The 15152-nt window shown below is 32.4% G+C and overlaps 1 protein-coding gene across 2 annotated transcripts in view; it reads right to left on the bottom strand.

Annotated features, from left to right (window-relative positions):
- TTC6 (tetratricopeptide repeat domain 6) overlaps positions 1-15152 on the bottom strand; it is a 248960-nt gene that overhangs the window by 165452 nt on the left and 68356 nt on the right. For both annotated transcript variants that reach the window (XM_074213416.1, XM_074213417.1), the window contains exons 8-10: positions 14820-14924; positions 11816-11902; positions 5489-5554 (exon numbers count right to left, since the gene is read on the bottom strand). In XM_074213416.1, coding sequence (XP_074069517.1) covers positions 5489-5554; positions 11816-11902; positions 14820-14924 — 258 coding nt within the window. The remainder of the gene's footprint in view (positions 1-5488; positions 5555-11815; positions 11903-14819; positions 14925-15152) is intronic.

Below are 15152 nucleotides of genomic sequence, written 5' to 3'. Positions count from 1 at the left end.
CATTGCATTAATTGAGATCTACAGAAAAAACAAAACTAAAATCTGCTCTTCAAATTCTAAGAAGCATAGTGGTCAAATCTGACAGTTTCAATATTAACAGATTCTGAAAGAAATTAGGGAAAAGCCATTTAATTAACTATAAAGAAAAGAAAAAAATTCAAAATATTTCCATAGTGAGGAAAAATCACAGGAAGGAATAGAAAAGTAAATTCTGACAAAGCAAAAGTGCTCAGCCTATTCCACATATGACAAACTATTCTGTACAAACTGGAACATAATAATCAATGAAAAAAGATGGACATTCAGCAAAAGATTACTCTTGCAACAATAGCATTCATATTTTACCTCCCACATGGTTCTTCATCTTCAGTAATTGCACCATTTCATTGACTGTGTCCCATTTCTGTAATGCTCTCCCTCTTCAATTCTACCTCTTGATTTCCCTGGTTTTCTTTAAGATTTAGTTTACATCTTTCCTTATTTAAGAATCCTTTCTCAAAGGCAAAGCCAAGATGGTAAAGTAAGGTGAGGAATTCCCACAAGCTCTTCCCCAGACTTTTAAATAATGACTCTAATAAAATTCTAGAGTGGCAGAACCCATAAAAAAAACCTGAATGAAACAATTTTTCATCCCAAGACAACTTGGAAGATCCACAGGAAGGATCTGTTACATCAGAATTAAAAGGAGCCTACAGTGCAGCTTGGACCACACTGGTACAAACCTGGCATCTGGGTCCCTAGGGAAACCTGGGTCCATTGCAGCAGTGGTGGTTTCCAGACCTTTCAGCCCAGGGATTGCCAAGGACAATTGGGAAACTCAGCAGGAAAATTCTGCTGCATCAGGGTGAGCACAGAGCCCTGGCTAATACAGATCTCAGTGCAGACTTGGCCTGGAACCTGGAGCAGGCCTGCAGAATCACTTGGCAAGGAACCACCCAACAGCTGCTTCCAAAGCATTCAGCCCACAGATGGAAAGGGGGTCAGGGGAGACTGCAGCGGTCTCTTTGATGTCCCTGAAGCAGGACTCTATTGCTTTGTCCATATTCAGATCCAGGTCATAGTCTGAGACCCAGGCTCATTTTACTGCCATAGCAGAATAGAGACCCTCTTTGCAGCTCCAGCTCAGAGGGGAATGCTTGTGGTCATCCTCAGATCAGAGCACAGGCAGGAGAGCAGTCAGAGCCTCTCATAAGGTCTTGGAGTAATTGAGGTCCCCAAGGGGTTGTCCCTGAAAACAAGATGCAAAAAGCCTCAAAAGTTTGGGACAATGTGCCCTCCAACCCAGAAACAGAGCCCCACCTTAAAGAATTAAAATCAGTTGGGGAAATGAGCAAACAATATTAGAAAAAAAATCTGATCATTGAAAATTACTTTGGTCCCATGGAGGATCAAAATATGCACTCAGAAGATAACAAGGTCAAAACTTCTGTATCCAAAGCCTACAAGAAAAATAGGAATTAATCTCAGGCTATGGAAGAGCTCAAAAAAAGATTTTGAAAATCAAGTAAGGAAAATCAAGAGGAAAAATTGGGAAGAGAAAAGAGCTATGTGGGAAATCATTAAAACTAAGTCAGCAGCTTGGTGAAGAAGATACAAAAAGTACTGAAGAAAATAACACCTTAAAAATCAGTTTGTATCAAAGGGGGAAAAAGCAGTCCAAAAGACCACTGAGGAGAAGAATGCCTTAAAAAGCAGAATTGACCAGATAGAAAATGAGATACAAAAGTTCTCTAAAGAAAATAATTCCTTCACATGTAGAAAGGAGCTAAGGGAAGTAGATGAATTTGTGAAAAATCAAGAAACAATAAAACAAAACTGAAAGAATGAAAAACCAAAAAAGAATGTGAAATATCTCATTGGAAAAAACAACTGACTTGGAAAACAGATCCAGAAGAGATAATTTAAAAATTAATGGACTACCTGAAAGTCATGATTTAAGAAAAAATACCCTGTCCTGATAGAAAATAGAAATTGAAAGAATCCACTGATCACCTCCTGAAAGAAATCCCAGGAAAACTTCCAGGAATATTATAGTCAAATTTCAGAACTTCCAAATCAAGGAGAAAATATTACAAACATGATATTTAATTATCATGGGACTATAGGCAGGATAACACAAGATTTAGCAACTTCTACATTAAGGGCTCATAGGGCTTGGAATATGATATTCCAGAAGGCAAAAGAGTTTGGATTGCAACTAAGAATCAAATATGCAACAAAATTAAACATATTCTTTTCAGGGGAAATAATGGATATTCAATGAAATAGAGGACTTTCAAATTGATGAAACAACTAGAGCTGAAAAGAAAGTTTGATTTTCAAGTACAAGACTCAAGAGAAGCACAGGGTAGATGGGAAGGGCAAATTATGAGGGACTCAGTGATGTTGAATTGCTTGTATTCCTGCATGGGATGATGATATAGAAAAGTCATATAAACTTTCTCATTTATTAGAGCAGTTAGGAGGAGCATATATAGACAAGGCCAAGGAGGGAGTTGAATTTGAAGTTATAACATGTTTTAAAATATGGAGTTAATGGGCAAGAAAGGAATGTACTGGGAGAAAGGGAAAGAAGAAGTAGAACGTAATAACTTATTTCGTATAAAAAAGGCAAGGAAAAACTTTTGCAATGAAGTGGAAGAGGGGGAAAGATGAGGAGTGAGTGGGTCTTCATTGGATATGGCTTAGAGAGGAAATAACATATACAATCAATTGGGTATAGAAATCTTTCTCACCCTGGGTGAAAATAAGAGAGAAAAGGGATGGGAGAAAGGGGAAAAGAAAGGGGGTATAGGTGATAGAAAAGAGGGAAGTGTCATGGGAGAGGGTGGGGGGGATATTGAAGCAATTTCTCAGGTGGACTGATTGTGTCTGAATACAGACAAACATACTTTTTTTCCCCTTAATTTTATTTTTTCTTGAAGTTTCTCCTTATTTGTTGGGAGGGAGAGGTTATGTCTACTTTTCCAATATGACCTAGTAACATGTTTCATGACAACACATTTTTAATCTACACCAATTAACTTGCTTTCTCAATGTGGGGGAATGGGGTGGGAAGAAGGGAGGGAATTTCAAATTCAAAGTTTTGGAAGTAAATGTTGAAACTTGCTTTGGCATGTAACTGGAATAAAAATTTTGAAAAAAAAAAAAGAGTACTTTCCCAAAATCTCCTCCCCCCAACAAACACACACACACACACACACACACACACACACACACACTCATTTCTTCCCTCTGAGACTCTTGAGATTATCCTCCAATTTATCATATATATATATATATATATATATATATATATATATATATATTGTTTGTACATTGTTGTTTGCATTATATTGAGGGCAACATGTATTTTCAGCATTTAGCACAATGTCTAGTACATAGAAAATGCTTAATAAATGCTTGTTGATGGATTGAATGATAATAACAAACTATTATCTTTTTCTTTTTTAGGTTTTTGCAGGGCAATGAGGTTAAGTGGCTTGCTCAAGGCCACACAGCTAGGTAATTATTAAGTGTCTGAGGCTGGATTTGAACTCAGGTACCTCCAAGGGCCAATGCTCTATTCACTGTGCCACCTAACTGCCCATAAACTATTATCTTTTAAAAGTCAGATTTATAAAATATCATCAACAATGGGAGGAAATAGCTTAATAGGAAACTTGGAAACACTGTATTTTCTGCTCCATCTGAAAAAATGTAGAGAGAAAAAGAAGAGGAAACCATGGTAGCATTCCCAGCTTTGTAGGGAGAGAACATTCAATTCATTCAGGACCAATATCTCTCTTTCCATTAGTTCACTGAAATTATTTACTTGTCTGTTCATTAGGCACTGGGAATGTGAATTATCTCTGATTTGCTTCTTTCTATCTACTTCATATTGTTGCTGTTACAACTAGTGAAAGTCTGATACTTGCCACTTTTTTTTACTCATTCTCTTTCTCTTCTTTTCCTTCTTTCTTGGACTTTGTTTACCAATTTTGATCAATATAAAAATATACAATATTTCCCTAGATAGTAATATTAGTCCATAACTACAAATCCTATAATTCTCATGGAAAAAAATGGAACCTAAACTTGAGAGTACTGATTATGGCATAATCAAAGAATTCTATTATTCTTTTGAATAACATTTCAAAATTTACTGTAAAGGAAAAGAATAAAGATATCAAAGCAAAGAACAGCTTTTAAGGAAAAGGTGAAGTAAGAAGATACTCAACAAATATAAGTTTTTAAAATTTGTAATTATTTAAGGCAATGGGATTAAGTGACTTGCCCAAGGTCATACAGCTAGGCACTTATTAAATGTCTGAGGTCAGATTTGAACTCAGGTCACCTAGCTGCCCAAATGTAAGAAATTTTAATGATGGAAATGAGGAAAGATTTTGAATGAATTTCATAAATGAGAAAGAGCGGGGATAAAGGGAAGGAAAAAAGGAAAGGAAGAATGGAGAGAAGAAGGGAAAGGAGAGAAAAGGAAAGGAAAGAAGAAAGGAGAGAAGGAAGAAAGGAAGGGTTATCAATAATTGAAATAAATTTCAAAATTAGAGTGAGAGTAGACAAAAAAGGAGTTAGGGTAGGTGGGAAAGAAGAAAGTCTCATAACACCATAGTCTAAGCAAAAGTTGAAAAAAATACTAAGGAAATAAATGGAAGAAAAAAAACCTATCATTGCCTTAACTGTGAATAGCCTATACACCAAAGAGAACAAAGAAAAATTTATAAAACTATTTTTGAGATGATTAAGAACTAAAAACTAAGGGGGACTCATAGATTGGGGGGATAGTTGAAAATTATAGTATATAATTGTATTAGAACATTATTGTCCTTTAAGAAATGACAAATGTTGTATAATCTATTTCAAATTACTTGCTATCTTGGGTTGTGGAAAAGGGAAATTGAAAGGGAGAAAAATTTGACAAAAATAAATGTTAAAAACTATCTTTACATATAATTGGAAAAAGAAATTCGTAAATAAAAATTAATTTTAAAAACATTTTTAAAAAGAAATTATGAAAGTGAAGATTTGACAAAAACCTGGGAAGACTTAAATGAATTGATGGAAAGAGAAGTAAGTAGAATTAGAAGAACAATTTTATAAAACAACATTGTAAAGACAAAAACAACTTCAAATGACTTCAATCTTATCCAAACAATGACCAAATACAGTTTCAGAGGAAAGCTGAAGAACATTATTCCTCTCCTGACAGAGAGATGATTGATTCAGGGTATAGAATGAAGAATATAATTTTTGATAAGACTAATGCAAGAATATGTTTTATTTTAGTTTCCATATAAGTTATGAGGTTTTTTATTTTCTTCCTTTCTTCCTTCCTTTCTTTCATTCTTTCTTTCTCTTCCTGGAGAGGAGGAGTGGAAAGGAAAAGTGAGATGGAGAGAGTAAAACAGTTTTTTGTTAGTTGAAAAAAGAAAATTAAACTTAAAAACACATGGAAAAATTATGAAATTGTTAATTAAAAGTACTGTACCTGAACCTCTGTATCAGCAGTTTTCATATTTGATAGAGATTTGCTTTTTCTAATTATTAACTTTGCCTGTAAAATATAAAATGAAAATTTTAAGCTGGCTGATAAAACTGAATCTCACAGATAACTTTATACTTTCAAGGACTGGACCTGTGATTTCACTGATATAAGGAAAACCTGGTGAGAAAACTCCCTTTGTAAAGCAGGTTAACATTTATATAATTTAAAGTCTTAGAAAGTTGTCTAGAATAGGGAGAAATTAAATGACTTGCTCAGAGTGGTCATGCATCTAAACATGTTAGGGACTGAACTGGCATCCAGTTTTTCTTGGCTCCTAGGTCAGTTCTTGATTTTCTACACCACTGCTGCCTCATAGATATTTAATATATATATAGATTCTAAATACAAATAGAATATTTAATAATAATAATAATAGCTAACATTTATATAGGACTGTGTTCCAGGCACTGTGCCCAAGCACATTCTGAAAATATTACCTTAACAATATTTGCCAGAATATACTCTTTGTGGATTATTGCAAATGGCATTATAAAAATACTTAAATTTTTAAAATTATTTTAGCTGATTTACCTGTTAAATGGAATAAAATATCTTACCTAGGAAAGAAATTATTGTTCATTTCTAGGTTCTATGGAAGGAAAATGTTTTATAGCATAAACGTGACAGACTAACAAGGGCACCACTAATCCAAACTAAGAGTTAGAATGTTAAAATTAAGTTGTAAAATTTAGTTGTTATATACATAAATGGGAGAGAAGTTGGTAGTTATTATTTAACTATAAGCTACTCTATAGAGTATAAATATAAGTAATATAGAATGTTATATAGAATTAAAAGCATGGCTTACTTCAGAATCAGGTCACTGACACTAAAAAAATGAGAGAAAGGTGATTTCCTAAGAAACCTGACTTAGATTTTTGCAGATTATGCAAAGAAAATCTGAAAACTACACAGCATAACATTATAAGTTATAAAATGTTAGTAACTACTGGAAACAATCAAGTGACTATAATTATACAAGAGAAGCTATTCCTATACTATGATAAATTTCCATACAAACAACCCAACTCCCCAAATTTCCTTGAAAATTCAACCAAGTTGAGCATCATTTTAAAAGGATTTGTCTCTTGCTACTGTCTAAGTATATATCATAAAAAAATTAACAGTTTTTGTTTTGCTTGGTCTTTTTTTGTTGCTGTTGTTTCAGTCAAACTTGTAATTTCAATAGTGTGAGAAGATTTTGATAGAGGAGAACTGTTTTGAGAATGGAGAGATTCAGTGGTCTCATAGGACTGGAGGTAGGATCTGAAACAAAACTATTCTTTCTGAACTAATAGATGATAAATTTCCATCTTAACAATACAAACCACTAAATTTCTTTGAGAATTCAACAAACTGGCCAAGAGAATCAGATGAGAAAAATAAGACTGAGAGGTTAAGTAATTTGCCCAGGAATGCACAGTATCTGAGGCAGAATTCAGGCTTTCCTAACTCCAAGTTCAGCATACTCTCCATTAAACCACTAAACTTCAGTCTTCTGAAGTTGTGTAAGATTAGTATTAAAGTTCTTAAGTTTTTTAAAGGATTTATTTCTTTTAATTTTGTATTCATTGTATATCATTTGTCAATGTATATAAATTGTCATGGTTCTTCCTACTTCACATCTTCAATAGTGTGTAAACTAGGTTTCAAGCCACTCTATAAAATCATTTTTACTGGCTGCATATGCATAACTTCAAATTGGTGGAGAGAATGCTGAGACACTTTATATACATATATATATATATATATATGTATGTATATATATATACACACATATATATATGGAGTTGAGTTGGTATGAGAACTTTGGAAAGAAGAAACATTTTTCATTCCTCTCCAAGAGGAGAGATATATCAGTGATTCCAGACCCTCTCAGGGAATCAATGCTGATAGGAGGAGGCAACACAAAGACATGACAAGTAGGAGAAGTTAGGTAAGGTGTCTCTGATTTTCAGTTTTGTCTTCCTAAAGACTTCAAGGAATATCTTATTTGGTGAGATCAAGGTCCCTCTCTAGGTAGAGCTGATATCTTATCTCTTTGTTTTTCTTTTTGTTGTTGTTGTTGTTGTTGTTGGGCTTTTTTTATTTTGCTAGACAATGGGGTTAAGTGACTTGCCCAAGTCACAGTAAAGTAACTATTAAGTGTCTGAGACTGCATTTAAACTCAGGTGCTCCAGGGCCTCCAGGGCCTCCAGGGCCAGTGTTCTATCCATTGCTTATACTATCTCATCTCTTTCTGAGTTAAAGAATTCAATCTCTCTGTTTATATTCTGATATATTCTAATTTCTATTTGTTATTTGCTTGGATAAATGGATTTACACATTATTCATTATTTATGATGGTCTTTTGTATAACTTCATTGGTGGAAAGGAACAGGTCTGCAAGTATAAGGTTGAGGTAACCTTAGAGAGATAAAGAGGTTAGCTTTTTATTATGAACTAATAGTGCCTTGGCCCAGCAGTATTTAGGGGAGCAAATAGTTATAATTCCAGTCCAGTCAACTTCTCAGAGACAGGAGAAATGAATGATCCACAGGAGGATTTTTTTCCTCCCCTATTCCTTTCAAATCAGCAGTCATAGTATCTCTTGGAAAGGGGTAGAATCAGAAATATCTATCAATAACCTCCATGAGCTGCATTTAGATGTGACTATATCTTAAACATATAAAACCTGAGATGCCAACACATACTTCATGAGTGCATTAATGGGTCTCTTCACACTCTTCAACTTTTGCATTTTCATTTTTAGTGTGATTTTTGTCAATCTTATGGATGTGATAGTGATTGGTGGACTTTTTTTCATGCAGTTGAAGAGAGCTTGCCTTTCTTCTTTTGAAAACTACCTATTCAGTTCCTTTGATCATTTATTATTAGTATTTCTTTTTATCAATTATTTATTTCTTATATATTTGAATGAATTCCCTTTATGCCTTAGATATTGAGAATTTATCAAGAAAAGTTTGTTATAAAGATAAAAAATTTTCAGTTTACTAACTCTTTATTTTCCCTTCAAATTGATTCCACTGCAAAAACTTTTAAATTCTGTAATCAACACCGTTCATTTTATGCCAAGTTGATATTTTCCATTCTTTTTTGGATCCACAATTCTTTCCTCATATAGTTATCTCCTTCCCTTTTTCCTAATTTGTTCATGGTATAATTTTTATTTTTGGTAATGCGTTCATTTTTATTATATTGGAATGATTCAAATATAGAATCAGAAATATCTATCAATACCTTCCATGAGCTGCATTTAGATGTGACTATATGTAAAACATATTAAATATACGCAATGAATATCTCTCTGATTATTTAGAAGTGTCTAAAGTTTAAAGTAGTGTTTTTATGATTGTATCTGTATAAAACCTCAGTTGGTAAATAGACTTCCAAATATTACACAGGTTTTTTAGTTATTTAAAATGACTTCTGGGGTTTTTTAGGTAATATAAAGAAACCCTTATGTTTTTTGTGGATTTATTTAAATTCATCTACTTTTTCAAGACACTGTTTTCAACATTTTTTTAGTTGTAGATCATCTTCAAAAAAAAGGTAATTATGTTTCCTCTGTGCCTGTGTTTATTTGACAATTTCTTTTTGTTTTATTTCTATAGCTAGAATTATAACATTATATTAAATAATGTTGATGAAAAGGGAAATCTTTGCTATATTCCTGATCTTATTTATTGATGATTATATATTTTGGTTTTATATGAATGCTATTTATCATATTAAATAATATTATATATTCAAATGCTTTCAATAGTTTTTTTTAACATACAAAGGAGTTGTGTTTTATTAAATCTTTTTCTACAATTATGGGTATACTTAAGTCAATAGTTGTAACTTTTCAATGTTATTAATGTGGTCCATTATGTTTACAGTATTACCAACACTGAATCAATTCCTCATATCTAACAAAAAAATTAACCTAGTAATAATGAATAATTATTTGAAAATATAGGAATGTAGCATTTTGGCTATTATCAAATATTAGTTGTATTAATTATTATCTCTAGAGATATTAGTTATATTCTTCCTTCTCTGCTTTGTCTTTTCTTAGTTTATATATCAAAATAATGTTTGGCTCATAGTTTTATATTATACTTTCTTTCACCATTTTTACAAGCAATTTATATAATGTTAGAAATAATTTTACTTTGAATTTTTGTAGAAGTCACTTATAAACATTTTGGATCTTGGGTATTTTTCTCTGAGAATACCTTTATTATTTGTTTGGTTACCCTTTTCTGGGATTATTATTTAGCTCAATTATATTACTCACTGATTTAATTTCATTGTCTATTATACTTTTATAAAGATTCTATTTTTTTATCAATGTCTATTTGCAGTGATTTTTGTCAGATCACAATTGCTTCTCCTGCTTTTTTTTGCATTTGCTTAATTGCTTAAAGAGTAATAGATTTCATTCCAGCCACTCATGATTCTTGATTAGTTTTTTAAAATGACATTTTAATAAAGTTTTCAGGAAAGAAGTGAATATGCATAGCCTTGGGCACTTTATGAAATGGTCCTGGGCCCACTGATCAGAGGACATAGAGGCACTTCCAGGGTAAGAAGGCTGTTAGGAGGTGGGCAAGTCTAGAGAGTCAGGAATGAAGGTGGTAAAGAAGTAGAGATGAGACATGTTATTTTCCCCTTCTCTTCTTAGCTATTTATTTTTTCAGTTTTCTTCCCCAACTTATTTCATTTTTTAATCTCTCTCTTCATTATCTACTTTTTAGTCCTTGTGATCAAAGTCATTTTGTTAGAGTCATGCTTTTCCCTTGTGTTTATCTCTCTGGCTTCTCTCACTTCACATAATTTCTTCATTATATTTGGTGTTTTATTGTTTACTCACATTTTCAGTTTCAATTCTTGGTTTCCAAATTCATTCTTGGACCAATCCCCTCTAATATTCTTAGATGAGTTAGATAGTCTTTATCATATCCCCTCATTAGGCCACTGCTAGTATGGATAAGGTATCTGTTATTAAGTTGCACCCTTTGCCTTAATTCTGTTTTCTGCTCCAGTATCCTGGTATTTTACTGCAGGTTCTAACTTCAGACAGACTTTTCTCATCTAATCCTCAATTGGGAGTTAGTTCAGTCTTTCATTGTGGCCTCCAGGAAGTTGTTAGAGATCATACCTGTCTCAGGCCATTGGCATCTCTGGCCATGTCTGGCACTGTTGCTCAGGCTCTGAGATTATTTTGTGCTCTTGCTGTGGTTTCCAGTGTTAGAAAGAATATATCTAGACCCTTAGGAGTGACCTAAGGGAGCCAATTTTGCTCCTGCTTCTATTCATCCAGTCAGCTCTAAATGTGAGTTTCTGATTACTGAAGCTTATGATGGCTTATGATTCCCTTATTTGGTGTTTTAGATAACTCCAGGCCATTTATAGGAACATATGCTTTCCTTCTCCAGTGTAGCACTTCTCTCTACCTCTGCTGACTTCTGATTATTTTACCCTTGGTCAGAGGTATCTTATGGTCTGCAAAACTCCCCAGTATGGTTTGAACCAGATTAGAATTGAATTGGGAAATGTTTAACAAAATAATAAAAATACAACATAGATCATGTTAATTTGCGTTTTTGTAAGTTCATGTGAGACTGTTTGAATTTGACACTACTGCCCTAGATCATGCTGGCTTTCTAAGCAGGAGCCTCATTTCACCTCTGAGAGAGCTAGCTTCTCTAGTGTACTCTGCACCTCTCTTGGTTTCTACCTTCTTTTGCAATTCTGGAGAGAATTCTGGAGAAGAATTAACTTCTATTTCTTTTGATTTTTTAAAATTCTGGAGTCATTTCTAGATATTTTATGGAGTTTCTATGAGGAATATGTAACATTACCATATAAACTGGAAGACAAAGAACAATGTTTTTGATAAGTGTTGTCATAATAAATTCTCTGTCTCCAAACTACAAGGAATAAAAGGTTTTCAAAACATAGAAAACTACTGGAAGAAATTAAAACCATGGGGAACAGAATGAGGTAATCCCTATCATCCTCTCTGCAGCTTTTAACTCTATATGCCAATCCTTTCTTTCTGAACTCCATCAAAAAAGATGAGAAGACTGAGAAAATGTTAATAATAGCAATAGTAATAATAATATCACTTAAATAGTGATATTAATAGTTTAAGATTTATTAATACCAACCAGTTTATGGAAAATGTAGATAATCTATTATGAATCGAAAGGAATTAAATTGTATGTTAAATATTTCTATGATTTTTTTGCATAATTTGTTTCCATAAATTACACTTACCAGCATTCTCTCTTTTTCCTTTGTGAAAAAACTATCTCGACTCTCAGAAAACTGCTTTTCCATCACATACTTAAATGTACAACTACTCTGTAATAAAAGAGAAAAGGTTATTAACTTATTTTATGGTTCACTGTTCTAATTAGGATCACTTTAATAAATAAGTTCATTATTTCTTCATTTCAATGATTTAAAATTGTCAGAGAAACATGACTTTTAGTTTAACAGTATTTAGTCACAATCAAAAGTCAAGAAACAGAAAGAATATAAATGAATAAACTGAAATAGAAAAGTTTTTAAGGGCTTGGGAGAAAGGAATGGAATAGAGTAAAGAAATGATGTGGTGCTAAATGTGAAAATAGTTTAAAAATGATATTTTTAAGTAGAAAAACTACATTAGAATAATATATCTAAATTTTTTTATAGAAAGGGAAAATGTTCACTATGAAAGAGAAATATTTATAGCAAATTCTCCTGATTTTGACTTACAGTATTTATAATTATATAGATATATAATAGATATAGATATATAATTTTCTGTCTATGGTTTCCAATTTATAATGATCTTAAATTAAGTTGTTTTTCAAATTCCACACTTATTTTTAAGAGATTTCTTATAACTATGCTTAAGCTTTGATATTGTTTCCTTTGTCTTTTCATCAAAGGCTGCAGTTTCCTGTGTTTTCAAAGATGATCCAAACTTCTACATGTTTCTTTCTCCCTCTTAGAGAGAAGACAAGCTACATAAAAATGAAAAAAAAAAAACCTAAGAGGAGATTTTCCCCTTTTTATATCTCTCTTGTTTCTTAACAGTTTAACTGAGGGAACAAAATGAACCTTACTTGTAGGAAGTGCCTGTCACTTCCTATGAGCTCTTCCATGTATTGCTGAATTAATGAACCTGTGCAGTTTTAATACCTTTCTTAATACTTCCTAAAAGAAAACATGAAACATCTTTCTTAAGTTAATATTAAGTTAATAATGATCAGATATGTATATGACCAATATGAACATGATTTAAAAATTTTTTACAAGTTATTTTAATAATTTTATCTGATAATCATAATTATCACAGAGCAAAATCCTTAAGTAGAGACGACTACAAAGATTGTCAATGTTTAGAGTCAAGTATGCTTTTGATAGTATCTTTTTCAATTCACTCCTTTAAAACTTTGATACACTTGCTACTTATATACTTAGTTTTCGTTAAAGTACTTGCTTAATGGATTTAAATGCAACTAGTTAAATCTTTGCCTCATACAACATGGGAAATCTGCTTGGCAAAAAGACTGTTTTATGGAGAATTCCCAGAGGGCAAGAGCTCACAGGGGGGTCCGAAGAAGTGATACATGGATACCTTGAAGGTCTCTCTTAATAACTTTGGAATTGATTGTGTAGCATGGAAGACATTGGCACAGAACCCTCCTCCCCCCTATCCCCCAGAATGGAGTGCCCTCATCAGAGAGAGTATTGTGCTCTATGAGCAAGGAAGAATTGAAGCAGCTCAAAGGAAACATGAAATGAGTAAGTTTAGAGTATCATGCCAGGTATTCACATGAATTATTGGTGCCTGACCTGTGGTGGACATTCTGAGTTCATGTTGGTTTAATCATCCACAGTCCAACACACTGTAATGTGTTTGTAACATAGTGATGTCATTTTGGTTTTCTTTGACAATGAAGGACAAAAAGACAAACACCAATGTGTTTTCAAAATATTCTAATCACAACTCATACTCTAACTATACTTTCGTTAATCTTCTAACTTTATACATTTTCTCCCAGTACGGAAACTATTCTCTATTTGTCTTTCAATTCTGAAAAACCATCATTGTATCTTTTGTCTTCTCATTCCAATATACATTGACTAGTCATAGCTAGAAAATATACTCAACCTCAAAGACTAAAAACATCTTTGTTAGGTCAGAAACGAAGAGTTCAGAATCAATTATTCAACAATGATTACAATTTCAGCTACATTCATGATCAATGTCAGTTGATTTTATATTGAATATTAAATATCAGTTGATGATCACAAAACAATAATTTATTGGGAAGATTATAGGAGTAAGTGAGTTATCCAGTTGATGTCCACTCATCTACATACAGCATAATCATGTAAAATATCCCAAAATAAATTGTCTTGAATCACAGGAAGAGTACACATCAATTATAAATATATATCATTCCATTTCAACAGCATCCATTGTTTTCCTATACTGATGTATCTCAAGAGCAAAATATTACACCATCACAGGAATGAGTATGCAATTTCCTCATATGGCCTCCCAAAAGCTTTTGAACTTTTTAATCTCGAAAATGTAGATTATCAGAAATAGAAACCTAAAAAAAATAGAAATAATCCTTACATGGCACTTAAAGACAAACTTAAATTTTCTCATGTTTGATTAGGGACTTCAGTTTGATCAGCCATAGGACAAAATTTTAACCTTTTCTTCTATAATAGTAATTTTATTTATTATAGAACTTCAAGTAACTAAAAAATGAATAGTAGTCAACATAAATTTTAATAAGTTTCCTTTTGGATTCAATGTATAGGTTGTCTCTACTAGATAGATAGATAGATAGATAGATAGATAGATAGATAGATAGACAGATAAAATAAAGATTTAAAGTTCTCAGGATTTTATGAAGACCCTCTTAGGTTAATTTAGGAAAACCATCCAAAATAACTGAATATTTTTGAACATAAAAGCCCTAATATCTTTATCCTGGCAGTTTAGATAAGGTTAAAACAGATGAAATATTCAAGAGATACATTTTTTAAAAAAAAATCATTCAATTGCCAACAGTTCTTTAGCTTATACTTCTTAATTGTGGAGACTGTTATTTCTTATTTGTTAATTTACAGTAACACCATTCAGAAACAATACAAAGTTCACATTTAATTATGATGTTTTAGCACATAGAGTATAAATGCTTTTTAGTCTAGTCATTAATGTTGAATTTGCTTTCCAAAGTATTATGAGAATTTTTTAGTATATTACCTCATATTGTGGATATAAGGTTTGCCTTATGAGAAATACTGGAGCAGAGAATTTAGGGGGAGCTGGAGTCAAAAACATTTTCACAGATCCTGGATAAATGGACACCTTTGAAATATAACAAAATGCAATTTAAAAGGTTTATCTAATACAATAACTACACATAGTCAAATACTTTTGTCATAGTTTCTCTAAGTCAGAAAGGGGAAGAAGAGGCCAGATTCAACTGAATCCATACCTCTGAAAGACCTTTTTAAAGACTCAAATATATAATCTCTGTGAGAACATCAAGTACCAATTCACTTATTGCTGCTGGTCAGGTTGCAAAGACCTTAA

This window comes from Macrotis lagotis, chromosome 1 (genome assembly GCF_037893015.1).
Source record: "Macrotis lagotis isolate mMagLag1 chromosome 1, bilby.v1.9.chrom.fasta, whole genome shotgun sequence".
NCBI classification, from domain to species: domain Eukaryota; kingdom Metazoa; phylum Chordata; class Mammalia; order Peramelemorphia; family Peramelidae; genus Macrotis; species Macrotis lagotis.
Note: the sequence above shows the minus strand (reverse complement) of the source record. Positions and strands in the feature narration are given on the sequence as shown.